This window comes from Mesoplodon bidens (assembly GCF_964165515.1).
Source record: "Mesoplodon bidens genome assembly, chromosome: 1".
Taxonomy (NCBI): Eukaryota; Metazoa; Chordata; class Mammalia; order Artiodactyla; family Ziphiidae; genus Mesoplodon; species Mesoplodon bidens.
This window is the reverse complement of record NC_138176.1, coordinates 72,786,498-72,805,830: the sequence shown is the minus strand read 5'-3', so window position 1 is coordinate 72,805,830 and position 19,333 is coordinate 72,786,498. Positions and strand designations below refer to the sequence as shown.

The 19,333-nt window shown below is 37.7% G+C and overlaps 1 protein-coding gene across 7 annotated transcripts in view; it reads left to right on the top strand.

The window, feature by feature from the left end:
* The window catches only part of PPA2 (inorganic pyrophosphatase 2), a 170,633-nt gene that overhangs the window by 73,100 nt on the left and 78,200 nt on the right, over positions 1-19,333 (top strand). For 2 of the 7 annotated variants that reach the window (XM_081240657.1, XM_081240653.1), the window contains 5 exons: positions 2,497-2,598; positions 4,097-4,161; positions 8,460-8,504; positions 12,825-12,878; positions 14,317-14,436. In XM_081240657.1, coding sequence (XP_081096783.1) covers positions 2,497-2,598; positions 4,097-4,161; positions 8,460-8,504; positions 12,825-12,878; positions 14,317-14,436 — 386 coding nt within the window. Of the gene's footprint in view, positions 1-826; positions 867-1,683; positions 1,775-2,496; positions 2,599-4,096; positions 4,162-8,459; positions 8,505-12,824; positions 12,879-14,316; positions 14,437-19,333 lie in introns of those variants that run through there. The other 5 variants (XM_081240659.1, XM_081240655.1, XM_081240656.1 and 2 more) reach the window with 5 other exon arrangements.

The following is a 19,333-nucleotide window of genomic DNA, read 5'->3' as shown; positions in this document are numbered from 1 at the left end:
TTTTTGCTCCATATATACTTATTTTAAAAATTACATAGGATAAAATTCACTCTTTTTTTTGGTGAACAGTTCTGAGTTTTAGTAGAAATATAGATTCATTTAGACATCATCACAATCATGATACAAAACAGTCTATCACTCCCCAGAATTTCCTTGTGGCCCCTCTTTCAAGTCACCTCCACCCTCTACCCTCAACCTCTGGCAACCACTGGTCTGGTCTTTATCCCTATAGTTTTGCCTTTTCCAGATGTCATCTAAATGGAATTGTTTGAGTCTAGCTTCTTTCACTTAGCACATTGCATTTTAGATTTTTTCATTTTCTTGTGTGTATCAATAGTTCACTCCTTTTTATTATGGACAAATATACTATTCTGTAAAGTGCCATTGTGTGGGTGTAACAGAGTTTGTTTATCCATTTACCAGTTGGACATTGGGGTTACTTCCAGTTTTTGTGGTTATTGAGAAGCCACTATAAACATACACTTAGAAGTTTTTGTGCAAACCTAAGTTTTCATTTTTTCCTGGTTAAGTACTTAATAGTAGGATTTCTGGGTCATATGTTTAACTTTATAAGAAACTGCCAAGCTGTTTTCCAAAGTTGCTGTACCATTTTCATTTCCTACCACTACATTTTATTTTAATAAAAAATATGTAAATGTGACCCACTTAAGTACCCTTGTTATTTATAGAAAAGTAAATAATCAAGCAACAAACTGATAATTTTGTTCTTTCTGTTCTTGTGTTGCTCATAGAAGACTTTAAAATCAGGCACAGAATTTGAAATTTGATGTGGTATGCAAAAGAGAAGATTCTGTTTTTCAAGATGCATCCTTTTTAACTGATGGAAAAGAGCTTTATAGATCATAGTGAGTTTTATACCCTTTGCCACTTGTGTGCTTTTTCTCATCTTTATCCTACTTTGTGCACCGGGGTCCTTCATGAGTTACCTTGTTGCTAGGGTGGGAAAAGAAAAATTACATTAACAGCTTGTACAGGAAAATGAAATAGTAATAGAGGTATTTGCTCAGCAAATATTTACTGAATGCCTACTAAGTGCTGGAAACTTTTCTGGATGCTGGGGATCCAGTAGAGAGCATAACAGAGCAAACAACAACAAACACAACAAAAAAATCTCCTTGCTTCAAGAACTTTAGTCTATTGATAAGTGCTAAGGAAAACTCACACAGCATGAGAAGAGGAAATAAAATTTTGGTGGAGTGGAGGCCATTATTAAGTTATATACTTCTAATTTTATTGGGCCGAAGCCATGGCTTGTTTTTCGTTTGTTTGTTTAAATAAACTTTATTTTGGAATAGTTTTAGATCTGGCAAGGTTGCAGCAGTAGTACAGAATTCCAGTATATCTCTTACCATGTTTTCCCTAACGTTAACATCTTTCATTACCACTGTACATTTGGCAAAGCTAAGGAACCAACATTGGTACATACTATTAACTCAACTCCACGTTTTATTTGGGTGTCACTGGTTTTTCCACTAATGTCATTTTTCTGTCCCATGATCCAATTCAGGGTACCACGTTGCATTTAGTCATTATATTTCCTTAGTCTCCTGTAATCTGGCAACTTCTCAGTCGTTCCTTGTTTTTTGTTTTCTAATGACCTTGAAATTTATGAACAGTATTGGTTAGGTATTTTGTAGAATGTCCCTCAGTTTGGGTGTGTCTGATGTCTTTCTCACGATGAGACTGGAGTTCTGGGTTTGGGGGAAGAATACGACAGAAGTGAAGTACCCTTCTCATCATGGCATATCAGGAGGTACATGCTATGAACATGACTGGTGATACTAACCTTGATCACTTGGTTAAGGGTACTGCTTGTCAAGGGTTCTCCACTGAAATGCTTTTCCCCTTCCTATTCTTGGAAGTGAGCCACTAAGTCCAGTCCACAATTGGGGGGACAGGGTAAGCTTTACTTATTGGAGGGGAGGACATCTACATATATTGTTTAGAATTTTCCTGAAAGGAAGATTTGTCTCTTACCCCTCATTTATTTATTTATACAATCATTTATTTGTATTACTGTGGACTCATGTATATTTACTGTATACTTTGGGTTATGATTCAATACAGGCATACCTTATTTTATTGCAGTTTGTTGTACTTCGAAGATATTGTGTTATTTACAAATAGTTTTGTGACAACACTGTGTTGTACAAATGTGTTGATGCCAATTCCCAACGGCATTTGCTCATTCGGTGTCTCTGTGTCACATTTTCATAGTTCTTGCAATATTTGATATGGTGACATGTGATCAATGATCTTTGGTTTTACCAGTACGACTCACTGAAGGCTCAGATGATGGTTGGTGTTTTTTTAGCAATAAAGTATTTTTTAATTAAGGTATATATATTGTTTTTTAAGATATAATGTTATTGCACCCTTAAAAGACTACAGTGTAATGTAAACATAACTTTTATATGCACTGTGAAACCAAAAATTTGTGTGACTTGCCTCATTGTGATATTCCCTTTATTACAGTGGTCTGGAACCGAGCCCACAGTATCTCCAAGGTTTGCCCATACCCATTATTTATTTTGTTGCTCAACTTGTTCCAGCTCTGGCCTTTGGGAACTCTTTCAGGTTGGCTCCATTTCCCTTTGACATACCTCCAGCCTTTTGTTTTGAGCACTTGGTTGGTTTCTGGTACTACAGGATATTCCAGGCTCATCTTGTATATTCTTTGCCCCAGCCTTAGAATCAGCCCATTCTTCAAGAAGCCCTAGTTCTTTTCATTGGAGAATGGTATTTAGAAGCCAAGATTTGGGTGCTAGGTATACTCATTGCTACTGGAGTGTCAGCCAGTCCTCATTTTATTTATTAAGATATTTTTAAAGTCTAAATTTGAAAATTATACCAAAGAAGTAGCAGGCCAGAAGTAGAACATACCCTGACTTAGGAAATTGCAAAGGGAAAATTTTCTATGGCTGTATTAAGCCCAGCTTTTGGAAACATGCATTCCAACAAAAGTATGCATGGGGTTATTGTATTTTATTTAAATAATATATACTTTTAAAGGTATTTTATATATACATTTCAGTATGCAATGAGGATAAAATAGTTTCTATTATTGAAATTTTTGTTTTAAGCTTACCTTAATATTAGCATCCTTACCACTTTGAGTGGAACAAATGATTCGTTTCTTTTAACTTGGTAGGACCTTTAATCCTTTGTTCGTGTGAATTGTCGGTGGAAATTAGGAATTCTGTCGCTCGGTTTCTCTTGGGAAAATTGACCTCAGTCTTAATCCATTTCACTTATTAATCAGTCTCTTTTCGAAAGTAAGATTTTTCATATTTGGGGTTTTAGTCTAATTGAGACATATTTTGCTTTGGATGTTTAAGCCGCAGGAATAAGTAAATGGTTTCAGCAACCCAAATATGGTTGATTTGGTGTGTACAGCAGTCCCACTTGTCTGTGGTTTTGCTTTTCACAGTTTGTTACCCTTGGTCATATGTGGTCTGAAAATATTAAATGGAAAATTCCAGAAGTAAATATTTCATAAGTTTTAAATTGTGTGCCACACTGTTCTGAGTAGTGTGATGAAATCTGGTGCTGTCCTGTTTTGTCCTGCCTTGTCCCTGTCCTGGGCATGAGTCATACCTTTGTCCAGCCTTAGTAGATATCCCGGTTGTCAGACCCACTGCCCAGGCATCACAGAGCTTGTGTTCAGGTAACCCTTATTTTCCTTAATAATGGCTCCAAAGCTCAAGAGTAGAGATGCTGGCAATTCGGATATTCTCTTACTGTGCCTGATTTATAAATTAAACTTTATCATAGGTATGTGTGTATAGGAAAAAAAAAAACATATGTAGGGTTACTATCCACAGCTTCAGGCATCCATTAGGGTCTTGGAATGTATCCCCCGAAGATAAGGGGGGACTACTGTTTTTCTCTTTGGTCATCAGATTGGAGCAAGTTTTAAAAGTTGAATTAAACTTTAAATTGGGAGTTAAAGTTAATTTGAAAAATAACATTAAAAACTTGTTTAAAATTTAAAAGTGGGTAAGAGTATAATTGCTCTAAAGAACAGGATAGTCCATTGCTTTAATTCTGTGTTTTTGTTTATTTTCCTTTGCAGAGAATGTAGCTGGTCACTACATTTCCCCCTTTCATGATATTCCTCTGAAAGCGGACTCTGAAGAGGTATTGTTTTAACTTGTTTGGGGCATGAAAATATGTACTTCTCGTATCACCATAAAATGCTTTTTGGAAGCATCTTGAAAGGAAAGAATGTGGTTGGAAGCTGAGAAGGGCAATGGAGTTACCATAACAGGATTATAAGCCTCCTTTGTGAATTAGAATTTGGATAAGAATAGGATTCTTCCAGGAGGACTTGAGGAGAAAGAGATGTTAGTAATCGATAGAGCTTAGAATTTGGTCAGAAATAAAGATTAAGGTATAGAATTTAAGAGGTTAATAAGAGGCTTATTTAAGTAGTAGTAACAGTAGTAGTAGAAATAATAACATTTGTGAATTATTTTGTTTGCTAGCCACCATGTGAACATATGCCAGTTTATTTAATCCTTATGAGTTGCTATTATCATCTCTAAGGACACCGGAGCCGAAGGTATGTTATTGACTTGTCTAAGGTCACACAGCTGGTAAGTGCCAGAACCAGGTTTTGAACTAGCATTTCTGACCACAGAGGTCATGCTCTTTAACTACTCTACGAGACAGATGCTAGAAAGATAAAGTTGGGGGCTTCCCTGGTGGCGCAGAGGTTGGGAGTCCGCCTGCCGATGAAGGGGACACGGGTTCGTGACCCGGTCCGGGAAGATCCCACATGCCGCGGAGCGGCTGGGCCCGTGAGCCATGGCCACTGAGCCTGCGTGTCCGGAGCCTGTGCTCCGCAATGGAAGAGGCCACAAGAGTGAGAGGCCTGCGCACCACAAAAAAAAAAAAAAGAAAGAAAAAGTTGGGAAGATCGTAGTCTTTGAATAGTTATTCTTTTTTTTTTTTTTTTTTTTTTTTTTTTTTGCGGTACGCAGGCCTCTCACTGTTGTGGCCTCTTCCATTGCGGAACACAGGCTCCGGACGCGCAGGCTCAGTGGCCATGGCTCACGGGCCCAGCCGCTCCGCGGCATGTGGGATCTTCCCGGACCGGGTCACGAACCCGTGTCCCCTTCATTGGCAGGCGGACTCCTAACCACTGTGCCACCAGAGAAGCCCCTGAATAGTTATTCTTTTAGAACCTAAAATTACTTGACAGGTGTGAGGGTGGAAGGGATGTAAGTCAGGTCAGAGGGAGATCTGCTGCTGAAGGTGGAACTAAGAGGGGCTCGGAATATTGGAGCCCTCCAAGGACTCTCCTGACTAGCTGGCGAGATGGCATAATTGGCAGTGGATGTTAGTAGTCACCATGACGTTGGAAGTTCTTTTCTTGAAATCTGAGTAGTTACAATAATTGGCTGACTTCATCTGTTAAGTAACCAGGACTATGTTCCTGGTTGAGAGTCTTTGGGGCTAGTTAGTGGGGTGGGGTTTTCTAGAACTGTGGGGAGATCAGTGTGAGGGCAGAGGCCAGTGAAGAAGTGGGAAGCTGCTTCAGATGCAAGGCTGGTTTGACCTTTTTGGTGTTACCTCAGGGGCTGAATGTCAGGCATCATCCAGAGGTTCTGGAACTCTGCAGTAGGATTTATGCTGCCTTGCAGCCCTTCACAGGGCTGGACTGTCCATAACGGTGGCAGTGGGGAGAATAATAGCAAAGGTTTATTGAGTGCTTCTAGTGCTTAGCTAAGCACTGTGCCCAGAGCTTGACTTGCATTATTTCAAGATGTCCCGGGCTACTATTATCATCCTTATTTTGTTAATGAGGTTAAGTACCTTGCTCCACAGACTGTATCTTTTTTTTTTTTAAACATTTCTTCAGGCTTTATTTTAAATGATAGCAGGTTTGAGGTCAAGAAGACAGTAGGTGATGGTGACCTGATCTAGTAAAAAAAAAAAAAAAAAAAAAAAAAAGCAAAAGGAAAGGTATTTTATTCTAAACTATTATTTACAAACACATTTAAAACTATAGTCATTTCCTATTATGTCTGTAGAATTTTCTATAAGTAATTTTCCCAGAAAGAGCGAGGAAAAGGATGCTCAACAGCAGGGGTACCCTTTTCTACAAAGCCTGTATCTTAACTGCTCTTGTGTAATTCTTCTAGCTCATTACTTCTGAGGAGTATTCAGCTACAGGACAAGGAGTCATGTAATCTGGAGAGAGAAAGAAACCAATGAGAGGGCAGAAAGAACTCCACAGTACTGTGTGTGTGTGAATGTGTGTATGTGTATGTGTGTGTGTCCACATGTTTTGTTTTGTTTTGGCCAGTGAGCTATCCAACCTAGATATCTCACGTCTCCCAAAAATTCTCTTTGATTTTGGCCAAAAGTGTGTGCATTCATCTATTTATTTATCCATAGACTTATTCATTTAGTAAGCAGTTATTGCATGCTTATTAGGAGCCTGACAGTATTCCAAGCACTAGAGTTGCAGTGGTAAATAAAGTGAATATAGTTCCCACTCAGCCAGAGGAGACAAACAACCTGAAAATAAACAAGTCAATCCAATAATGTTATGTGCTCGAAAACTAGAATAGGGTAAGGAGGGTAGGAGTGACTGCTGGGTGCTGCTTCAGGTGTACTGTGACAAAATCTTTATACCTAATCACAGTAACAATGATAATAATAATATTCGGAGGAGTCATGTAGTAGGTAGGGGTGGAGGTGGAACAAAGAGTGGGCTTTAAACATCCCAGTGGGCATAATATTCTGCCCAAGGAGGATGGGTTTTGGGGGACATGAGATTTGGGGTTATGAAAAATTGAGGATAAGGCAGGACAAAGTATAACAGGCTATACTGGTGAATTCTGGGCCTTTTGGAGACTGGTACACACAGTGGTTATGTAAATAGGTTTCCCTGGTTCCCAGTCCTAATGGTTAGAATGGTTGCACCTTATACTTTGAGTGGTGGTATTTTAGGAACAGGAATAATGTTTCCGGGCCGACTTGGAATAATTGTTTTTCTGTTAGTTTTTGTTTCCTCCACTAGTTGTTTTGGTGTGTAAAAGTTACATATAATGTGTGAGCATTTCTGAATGGCATAATTTTTCTTCTCAACCCACCACACACTCTTAATTTAAAAGTGCTTGATGGAGGCATAGTAATCACACCTTGGTGGAAATCACAGGCAGGAGGTGCAGCCGAGTACTTTCATAGCTTGTTAGTCACACTCCCTGGAGTTTCATTTCAATAATGAAATGACTGTTTTAAGCATAGTCACTGGAAACTGCCAGTCTTTCCTTAAAGACTGAACAGAGCCTTTGCTTGTTTTATAAAAACTAGGAAAATATAACTTGAAAGAGATTTAGATTTTCTGATGATTTGTTTTATGAAACACTTTGATGCTCATGCACTGAGGATGCAAATGCTGAGAGAAAAATGAAGTGGGCATTTGGTGGATTCTCTGTTGAATCAGGTTCCTGGAAGCCTCTGTAGTGGAATGTTTATTCAACAGGCATATTTTCATTGCTCTGCAGTCAATGCAGCTGTATTCTTTCATGAAATATCACAATCATAAATACGTTCTTTTTTAAATTGAAGTATAGTTGATTTACAGTGATTCAGGTATACAGCAAAGTGATTCAGTTTTATATATATATACACACACACACACACAATATATATATTCTTTTTCAGATTCTTTTCCATTATAGGTTATTACAAGATATTGAACATAGTTCCCTGTGCTATAGAGTAGGTCCTTGTTGTTTATCTATTTTATGTATAGTAGTGTGTATCTGTTAATCCCAAATTCCCAATTTATCCCTCCCCCTCTTTCCCTTTTGGTAACCATAGGTTTGTTTTCTATGTCTGTGAGTCTACTTCTGTTTTGTAAATAAGTTCTTTTGTATCATTTTTTTTAGATGCCACATGTAAATGATACCATATGATATTTGTCTTTCTCTGTCTGTCTTACTTCACTTAGTATGATGATCTCTAGTTCCATCCATGTTGCTGCAAATGGTATTGTTTCATTCTTTTTTATGGCTGAGTAACATTCCATTATATGTATATACCACATCTTTATCCATTCATCTGTTGATGAACATCTAGGTTGCTTCCATGTCTTGGCTATTGTAAATAGTGCCGCTATGAACATTGGGGTGCATGTATCTCTTCGAATTAGAGTTTTTGTCTTTTCCGTATATATGCCCAGGAATAGGATTGCTGGATCATATGGTAGCTCTATTTTTAGTTTTTTAAGGCACCTCCATACTGTCCTCCATATTGGCTGTATCAATTTACATTCCCACCAATAGTGTAGGAGGGTTCCCATTTTTCCACACTCTCTCTAGCATTTATTATTTGTAGGCTTTATGATGATAGCCATTTGGACCAGTGTGAGGTGGTATTTTTGAATTGAATTTCTCTGATAACCATCTTTTCTTTTATAGGAAAATGGCATTCCTACAAAGAGAGCACGAAATGATGAATATGAGGTATATCTAAAGGTTTTTATTTGTGTGTCTCACTTACATTGTCTTTTAAAGACCTTGATGATAGTTTGCATTTGTAAAATGATTCTGAATTATTCTCCCTTGCAAGACTTTTGTGTGCATTCTGTTGTTTTTCTTCTTCTAGTAACTCTTTAAGGCAGCTAGGGACAATATTACCATTTTACTTTTTTTCCCTTGTGGTAAAATATACATAACATAACATTTAGCATTTTATTTATTGTACACTTTTTAAGTATACTTTAAGTGACATAAGTACTTTAGCATGTTGTGCAACCATCACCACCATCCATCTCCAGAACTTCTTCATCTTCCCAGACGAAACTCTGTACCCATTATGCAAAAGCTCTCCATTCCCGCTTCCATGCAGCCCCTAACCACTATTCTACTTTCTGTTTATGAATCTGACTATTCTAGGATCCAGGAACAACTCTTTTGGGGGTAGAGAAGAAAAAAAAAAAGTTATACCAACTATATGCTAAAATAAATACATTCTAAATCAATCTTTCAAGTATGTGACTGTCAAACTTTTAATATTTCTTGGCTTAGGATCAGAACATTTGACATATTTCTTGACTTAGGATCATCCCATTTCTTGCTGTTGATACCTTTTTATCTTGCTGTTTCCAGGCAGCTTTTCCTGCCACTTTCTTAGCCTTCTTTTCCCTTTCCAACCTTACTGCTATCTAGTCTCTCATCTGGCTGAAACTTATGTCCCCAGCCTTTGAATCCACTTCCAAACATAGCTGTGGGGCTCTTTAATTCCTGACACCTTTGCCTGCCCTCCATCTTGTATATTCCTAAACCGGCGTTTGTCAAAATGGCCCTAAGCCATCTGCATTGGAACTGCTTAGGGCCCTTGTTAAAATTTCTGATTCCTGGTGCATTCCATATCTATTAAATGAGAATCTCTGCTTGCTGGGGACTGGCTAGTCTACATGTTTAACAAGTGTTCCAGGGCATCCTATACACCTGAAGTTTGAGAACCATTGCTCTAGATGTTGGGTGAATAGACATTCAGGGGCTCAAGTCTTTATAGGTTCCCAGAGACTTTGAATGTTAAACTGGAAACAGTTGTTTCAGTGGGAGAAATGTATTCTGAGTACACACAGCCAACTTAACATTTAATTCTTAGTTACATAGTTTGTGTGTCAGAGACTACCTGATTTGAGGGTTTTTTTGTTTTGTTTTGTTTTTTTAAAATTCTCTCCTATTTCCCCCACCCCCTAGGCCCTGGCAACCACTTTTCTACTCTCTTTATGTGAATTCAGCTTTAAAAATTTTTTAAGATCCCACATATAAGTGATGCCATGCAGTATTTGTCTTTCTCCTTCTGGCTTATTTCAGTGAGCATAATACCTTCCAGGTTCATCCATCCTGTCACAAAGGGTGAGATTTCCGTCTTATGGTTGAATAATATTCCCTTGTATGTATACAACATTTTTATTCATTCATTTGTTGACAGGCACTTAGGTTGTTTCCATGTCTTGACTATTGTGAATAATGCTGTAATGGGCACAGGAGTGTAAATAGCTGCTCAGTATCCTGTTTTCATTTTTCTTTTGGATATATATCCCAAAGTGGGATTTCGGGGTTTTATGGTAGTTCTATTTTCAATTTTTTGAGGAACCTCCTTACTGTTTTCCATTGAGGCTGCACCAATTTACATTCCCACCAACAGTGCACAAGGGTTCCCTTTTCTCCATATCCTTGCCAATACTTGTTATTTCTTGTCTTTTTGATGATAGTCATTCTAACAGGCAATGAGCATCTATCTCATAGTGGTTTTGATTTGCATTTCCCTGATGGTTAGTGATGCTGGCCATCTGTATGTCTTTGGAAAAGTGTCTGTTCAAGACCTGTGCCCATTTTTTAATCGTATTGGTTTTTTTGCTGTTGAGTTACATAATTTCTTTATATATTTTGTATATTAACCCCTTAACAGATTTATGACTTATTTTCTTCCATTCCATTGGTTGCCTTTTCATTTTGTTGATGGTTTTCTTTGCTGTGCAGAGCTTTTTAGTTTAATGTATTCCCATTTATTTATTTTTGCTTTTGTTGCCTTTGCTTTTAGTGTCAAATCCAAAGTTTATTTGATATTTTAAGAGAAAGAGGATAGAAGGGTGATTTCCTCTCATTCTTTTCCCTAAGTATATAAAATCTATTGACTGCTTTTTCATCTTTTTTTTTTCCCCTGCAATAAAAATAGAAGGGAAAAATAGAAAGAAAAGAACTGAAGGAGGAAGTAAATGCCCCTGACCCATACTCAACTTTCTGAATTTGAAATGTGTCCCCTTGTATCTTTGTGATTTTCTAATAAATTTCAGCAGGCCATTTTTGGTTTGTAATTAACACTAATCCTAGGATAACCAGACTCACATTGGCTTTAAAAAATTACAGGTTGTATGCATTTTAGCCAGAGAGAAGAAAGACAGGCTGGAAATACACTCCTAGTGATCAGGAACAAATGATGAGGGAGAGTGTAGTTTGCAGGCTTAAAATTCAAACCTGATCCATTGTTCTTTTGGCTTAATTCAAGTCTCTCTGAGTGCTTTTGGTAGGTGTCGTTGTGTAAAAGGATTGTCACCAGCTTTGTCTTCTCTGTCACCTCTGAGTATTCATCTGCATGCATTTGTTCTCTTATAGCCAGACTTTCAGGGATGAATAAATTATGTGAACATCTGTCATTTCCTTAGGTTTTTCTTTTTAACAGCTACTTCAGACATATTTAAACAGGTGCTGGGGTACCTCATGAAAGAGCATAGAAAATGAAACATAACAGCAGGCCTGTGTATAAGGTTGCTAAGATAGGTATGAGACATACTTCTAAGGAGCAGTTGTTGAGAATTCATTCTCAGCTTTGTTCCTTATCTCGTTATGAGTATGTAGTTTTGTCACTGGTAAACTTAGTCTTATCTAGAAGAACTTAAAAACCATCATTATTTTTGTGGCTTGATTTATATTTAATTGTATAAATGGCATTCTTTGAATTAATAGCATTCACGTTTCACTAAGAAAGCCCCAGATATTGTTTAGCAGTGCTTTAAACCAGAGGTTCTCAACTCTGGCTGCATATGAAAATTGCTTGGAATGCTTTTAAAAATAAGCAATACCCTGGCTACACCTGAGAACCATTGAATTCAAATATGTAGGAGATGGGGCTCTAAAAATCTTTCTTTTTTTTACTCGGTTACAGCTCTCCAGGTGATTTTGCTGTGTGACACAGTTGAGAATAAGTATATTTAATCACTGCTTCTCAAATGATCTGTGGTGAAGGACAGTTTTTTTGTTTGTTTATTTCTAATCTGTTGTGAACTGATACTTTAAAAAATACAATCAAAATGAATTATTAGAAAAGTGTAATTCAAGTGCCAAATTTTTATTATTAGGTTCAACAGTCATAAAAAGTACTCTGTAAGATTGTTATAAATGTTTCTCAATGAACCAGTAACAGTCAGATTACAGATTAGTCCTGGTCCATGACCACACTTGGAGTAGGACTGTTTTAAACCATTGCTTTGATAAGTTGTTGGTTACTGTTATCAGAATGGCATGCAAGTCAACTTTACCTGTAAGGCTTTCTCTTTGTGAGGCTGTTACTGTAGGAAATTATTTTTATTCATCACTGATGTAGAGTCTCCTTTGTTTTAAGTACTCTGCAAAGTTCAGAAATGCCAAAAAGAAGCAGTGGTCCTTTTATAACTTTAGGGAACCAGAGATCACTAGATAAGCAAGCTAAGCTTTAAAACTCTTTGTAAGCTTTATAACTACCTATACCAATAGCCTTAATTTTATATTATGATCATAATAACTTGGATTTAAATATTGTTTTATAATTTTAAAAATACTTCATAATTGTCTGTATTTTCATTTAAAATATGTAATTCATCTTCACAACAACCTTGTGTCGGGTGAGGAAGGAGATTATCATACTTACTATGTAGTCTGGAAAAGTGACACATTCAGCTCTCACTCCTATTTTAGCTGGAAAATAAAAATTGAAACAAGTTTCCTGGCTCCATTCTGGTTCTTTCACTACCCTACAAAGGTATTTCCAGAAATGTAGCAACTCCTAACACTGTACAGTAGTGGGCAAGTGACACGATCAGGTTTAAATTCTGTTGTGTTTTAAACAACTTCTCTAATTTTTTAGAAGGAATTTAAGGCATAGGCAGACATATGATGCAGACGCTTAACATTTTTTGTGGGAAAAAAACTAAAACATTCTCATGCAGGAGATAAGTGAAAAGATGAAGGCAAAATTCTAAATTTTTTCTCTTTGTTGTTTTTTTTAAATTGCAGAATTTGTTTAATATGGTTGTAGAAGTACCTCGGTGGACAAATGCTAAAATGGAGGTATGGATATATCCTATTAATATCAAATGGAAATGATAATAATGATATAAAAACTTGGTTTCAAGTTGTTTGCCATAATATTTTGAAATTGGGATGGTTGACAAACTTCTTTATAATTTAAAGCAATGGAAAACATTCTTGTGAACTTATTTTGAATCTAATTTCAAAAAGGAAAATATTATTCAAAGCTGAATTTACACTTTAAAGAAAATGTTTTCCATTTTTGCCTCCCTAGTTTATTATACACGTATTTATTTAATTTTCCTTGACTCCTCTGTCTTTGAAAATGACAAATATTTTCAAGATTTTCTTAAATAGATTCTAAGATGTATTTTGTTCATAGACACAACTGAAACATATTATTTGGGGCTGATGATAATTTTGGTTTCTAAGGGCTTAATTTTCCTTTAGATTTTATTTTAGTCTACTAGGAATGAAAGCATTTTGCTGGCCAATTTGGTTTCTGAGCACTTTCTAAGAGCATCTGCTGCCCCCCTGGTTAGCTTTTTTTTTTTTTTTAGTTTTTCCATGAGACATGAACCTATCAAGAACTTCCCTTTTGCTTTTCAGAATTTTATGATTTCATCTTCAGTTAGGTAAGATCCCTTATAGTTCTGAATGAAATTTAATTTATGGTACTTAGTTTGTTTAGTTATTTAAGCCTTCTCCTACAACTTTGGATGTGATGGCAAGTATTATTTCAAATGTTTAAGGATTGTTATGTCAGTATATAATTCTCAGATTTTATATTTGGAGGATTGTCAGTAACTTCACCAAGTCCTGGTAGTATCTTTTTGTTGTTGTTAATATTTTAATAGGAAAAAGTAAAGATATTAGATTCTTCTTTTGTTCTTGCTTTAAATACAATGTTTTATCATTCTGGCTACTCTCTACCTCACTTGGGTATAGGATCAAGATTCTGTGAGATTCTGCCTAATTTAAGCAGTGCAGAAAGATGGCTTCAGTTATTTTTTATTGACTTTATAGGATAGTTTTTTTTTCTTTCTTTTTGCATGGCAATTTGGATATGTTTGATTGAAAGGTAACTCTGAAATGAAATCACTTGGTGAAAATCTTTAAGTTAACTTTATTATAAGATTGATGGTAGAAAGTCCGAGATTAGTAACAAACAGGAAGTTGATTAATCCTTATCCTCTTGCTGTTTCAGTAAGCTTTCTTATTTGTGTTAGAAATAATGAGTTCATAAGTAATAGAGTGCCTAAAAATATAGTCTGATGTTTCCCTTCCAGACAGTTTTTTTAATACAGAACAGTAAATTAGAAACAAGAACTGGCTTAATTTATTTTTAAAGTGCCTTTGATCAGTAAGTTGGATTATGAATACTTAGTCTGATAATGGCAAATTTAAAAAATACTATTTGATTATAGGATTAATTGTTTCTTATTCCCCACCCCCCTTTTTTCCATGACCTGCTTAGATTGCCACGGAGGAGCCATTGAATCCCATTAAACAAGATGTAAAGGATGGCAAGCTTCGCTACGTGGCAAATATCTTTCCTCACAAGGGTTATATATGGAATTACGGTGCCCTCCCTCAGGTAACATTTTTGTTATAATGGTAAAACTTCTCTGTCTTCTGAAAAAATTGCCTTGTAAATCCTGTGAACTACTTGAATTTAAATTGGTTCTGAGGACATGTCAGTGTGAGAGATTTGTGAATATAATTTTTTTTTTTTTTTTTTTTTTGCGGTACGCGAGCCTCTCACTGTTGTGGCCTTTCCCATTGTGGAGCACAGGCTCCGGATGCGCAGGCTCAGTGGCCATGGCTCACGGGCCCAGCCGCTCTGCAGCATGTGGGATCTTCCCGGACCGGGGCACAGACCCATGTCCCCTGCATCGGCAGGTGGACTCTCAACCACTGCGCCAGCAGGGAAGCCCTATAAATTTTTTTAATGTGGAGTTTTATTGTATCAATACATTTTTTTTTCAAAGTATATATATGTCTGTACTCAAGTTCTTAGAGTTAGGTATATAGAACAATCACATTTGGCATTTTGAATGTTATTTCTTTTTCTGAGCTTGGCTATTAAGAGTCAGTGAAAAATGTTTTATCTCCTTTATCTGCAGTCATTTCTTTGGATATGACAAGTTATGCTTTTATATACGTTCATATATGACAGCATGAATTTTGTTTTTAAAATTTTAACAGATGAACCTTTTAAATTGTTACCTCTTTCAGAACTCATTGTGAATTGAATAAAGCAACTTAATTATATACTGTTATGAATTTATAATTTTTAAGTGGGAAGCAATGGAAACAATGACTAAGTAATGGTAAAGCAGCATTCCTATTAGAGAGTAACACTATTTGCTTTTCTTCCTTTCTTCTCCCTTTTTGTTTTCTTCTCATGTTTCCTCACTCCTGGGAAGTGGTAACTCCTTCCAGATAATTTAGTGAGTAAAACTCAGAATATGCAGATTCAGAAGTCTAGGTTTGGGGACATAGAGAAGCATCTGCCTTTATGTTTATAAAAGCCGTTAGAGCATCTGTCTATCTGAATATTTAATTTTGATTATTTAAATTTTATTTATTAATTTTAATATTTTGCATGAAATTCCAAGATGCTTTTTGGAAAATATCTGAGAAAAGGAGGTCTTGCTTTATCCAACTCAGAAAACAGCTGCCCATGTAGAATAAACATTCACAGGAAAAGAAAAAAGAAAAATGTTTTCTAAAGAGTCAGGCTGTCTTTGATGCAGTTAGACCACCCAAGTAGATACATTCTTGGTTAAAACAGGCATTTCTAACATGGTGTGCTAAGAATGAGGATGTCTGTTGAAACCAAGAAGGCAGGTTTTCTGACTCCCTAGGTGCCTAAGTAGAGATCCTGTTTGACCTAGCAGTGAAAGAGCAAGAATATTTTTGTTAAGCTTGGGGGATAGGTCTGTACGAGAAGACATAGATGAGGGGAAGGCCAAAGAAGCCGTTGAATTAGAGAAAGACAAAAACAGAGCCATAAGAAGTATGTATTTGTTTATTTCATTAAACATTTGTTAAGGATTTATGTGCTAGTCTGTGTATTAGGTATTGAGTAAACAAAGAAAAATGAGAGATATGTATAAGGTCAAGGCAGCATAATAAGTGACTAAGAATGTTGATTTTGGAGCCAGCTTGCCACTTCCTAGTAATGTGACCTTGGGCAAGTTCCTTTGTCTTTGGGTACCTCACCCTCTTTATATGTAAAATAGAGATGATAAAGTACCTACTGCACATGGTCCTGTTGAGGTTAAATGAGTTATTGCACGTTTATGTTAGAATAGCGCCTAATAGATAGGGATCACAGTATTATTACTGTTGGTACTTTTATTATTATATGGTCTTTATATAGTCTCTTGGGGGTGGGGTGATCATCAACTAAACCAGCGGTTACAGTGGAGCATAATAAATGCCATTAACTCATCTTTTGTAGTTTATCTATTTAAAGTCCTGACAAATTTTTGTGCTCCTCTGGATGTGTTTGAATGTGCAAGATGCTCTTACTGCTATTATATTGGTCTGTTAGGTGTAGTGGTTCTTATATTAGAGCAGAGTTCGACTGCAGCTGGCTCTTTGCCCCCTGCCTTCACCACTGCCTACCGAAATTTCATACTCCACCTAGTATCCAAAATACCATTTTGCCCATAAGAGAACCTTTTAATGGTCTCCTGTTGCTAAAAGGATAAAATAAAAAGTTCCCTAACATGGCTCCCCAACCCTTCATGATGTGGCCCTGCTTCTCCAGCCTCGTTTTGCAGCCTTTGTCCTTCCTCACTTCCATCCCACCACAGCAGCTTCTTCAGTGTTTTGAGTGTCCCTTGGCGTTTCCACACCAGCCCTTCCTTCACAGAGCTGTTTATTCATTCTATACACATTTTTTGAGTATCTAACGTTTGCCAGGCCATGTTCTAAGTACTGGAGGTAAAGCAGTGATAAAAGGGACAAAAATTCTTCTGGGACTTGTATTCTGGGCAGAGAGACAAACGAAAAAATAAAAAGTAAAAATGTACAGTACATCAGATAGTGGTAAACGTGTTAGAGAAAAATAAAGCAGAGAATGGGGCTGGGGTGTGTTGGGATTGTTGCAGTTTACACAGGGAGAAGGCCTCAGTGAAGTGGTATTATCTGGGGGGAGACCTGAAGAAAGTGAGAAGGTGGTTATCTTAGTAAAGACCTGAGGAAGTGAGTGCCATCCAGGGCCATCTAGGGGAATTCATCAAGAAACAAGTATAAAGGTGCCGAGGCAGAAGGAGGCCTCGAGTGCCTGAGTAACAGAAAGGAGGCCAGTGTGGCTAGAATGGAAGTGAGGAAGAGGAAATCGACCTGTATTCTCTCTGCTGTTTTCAACCAGAGATCTTTACTATATTTTTACACCCAAACTGACGTTGTAGCGTGTGTGTGTATGTGTGTGTGAGTCTTCAGCAGAAGAATGTACTATAGGGCTTCCCTGGTGGCGCAGTGGTTGAGAATCTGCCTGCTAATGCAGGGGACACGGGTTCGAGCCCTGGTCTGGGAAGATCCCACATGCCGCGGAGCAACTTGGCCCATGAGCCACAACTACTGAGCCTGCACGTCTGAAGCCTGTGCTCTGCAACAAGAGAGGCCACGATAGTGAGAGGCCCATGCACCGCAATGAAGAGTGTCCCCCACTTGCCACAACTAGAGAAAGCCCTCGCACAGAAACGAAGACCCAACACAGCCAAAAATAAATAAATAAATTAATTTTAAAAAAAAGTAACAAATGGTCAAGTACAATTGGTGTCTTTAAAAAAAAAGAAAAAAAGGAATGTACTATAGACTGCATAGAGGTGAAACACCAAACAAAGATAGCTACATAGATTCATGTTTATAAAAAGTTGAAATTAGTCCAGTTGTTGATGGGCAAGGTACTGTACCCAATATCTCTTTGCTTCTGGTCGATGTTAAGACAGAGTGAGCCTGTTAAAATGCAAGCCAGCCCCCGGTTCCATTTATGTTTTTGGTCTCGTGTCTAGCTTCTCTTCCTGCTCTCCCACCTCCACACTGGCCTTCTCATGACTGCTCGACGCTCCAGGCACACTCCTGCCTCAGGCCATCACATTTACTGTGTCCTCCAGCCCGGGACACTCTTTCCCAGTGGTCATATGTCCTGCCTCCTTAAATGTTTGCTGGTCAGTTACCTCCTTCACGGTGTCTGCCCAGAACATCCTTTACAGCTTTAACCCACGTGCTCCCATTCCTCCTTCCATACTTTTTTTTTTTCCCTTTTCCATTACACCTACCAACTTCTGACATACTACATAATTTAGTTATTTATTATATTTATTTATTTATTTTTGCGGTATGTGGGCCTCTCACTGTTGTGGCCTCTCCCGTTGCGGAGCACAGGCTCCGGACGCGCAGGCTCAGCGACCATGGCTCATGGGCCCAGCCGCTCCGCGGCATGTGGGATCTTCCCGGACCGGGGCACGAACCCGTGTCCCCTGCATCGGCAGGCGGACTCTCAACCACTGCGCCACCAAGGAAGCCCTATGTTTATTTTTAATATCTTTTAGCTAGAATGCAGTCTCCGTGAGGGCAGGGATTCTGTCTGTTTTGTTCACTGATGTCTTCCAACTGCCCAGCTTAATGTCTGGCACCAAGTAGGTGATCAGTAAATATTTGGGGATGAATGAATTCATGAATGCACGGTGTATGTTGCATTTGCTTCGTAGGCATGTGTGGGTAATTGGATTTTGCTGTTCTCTTACGATTTGTCTTGTAACAGCAGGAAGTTTGTTCAGAGCAGTTACCAAGCCAACCACACTTGGAAGAACATTTAAGCAGCAGAATACTGTTTAAGTAGCAGCCTCTCCCTTTAGCTTGTAATCCATCTGGGTGCCCGCATTTCAGACCTTCATCTGCCTAGACTGTTTAACCCTAATGACTTCCCTTGCACCAGCAATAATGCCTTCCTCAGAGTTTGAGTTTGGACTGGGCAAGAATCATCTTTGTCTTCCCCCCGATTGTTCATATTTCCCACATATTATTCAAGTGTAATAACTTTCTGTGTAAATATTTAGAGGACCTGTCTGAATAATGTTAAAGGACTAGAATCACTAACTTCAAGATTTCTTCAGTCTTAATGTAATAGCATTGTATTTATTACTTTGAACTTCATTATAAATTTGGTTCAATGACCCCAAGTTTCATTTAGTATTGCTTCTTAGCTTTATAACCTGGGACCAGTGACTAAATGTCTCTAGGCCTATTTGTTCATCTGTATCCTCCTGCCACCTACCCCACAAGGTTATTGTGGATATTGAATGAGATGATCAAAGCAAGGTTAGCCCCGTAGTGAGTGTTCAGTAGTATTATCTCGATGATGACACTGTCGCCAGTGATTGATATTAGCTGCTAATAGTAAATAGCTTTTGCTCCAAATTGAAGCTGGTGAACTTCAAGTAGTGGTTGAGTAGATCTTACTTCCTTTGACTTGA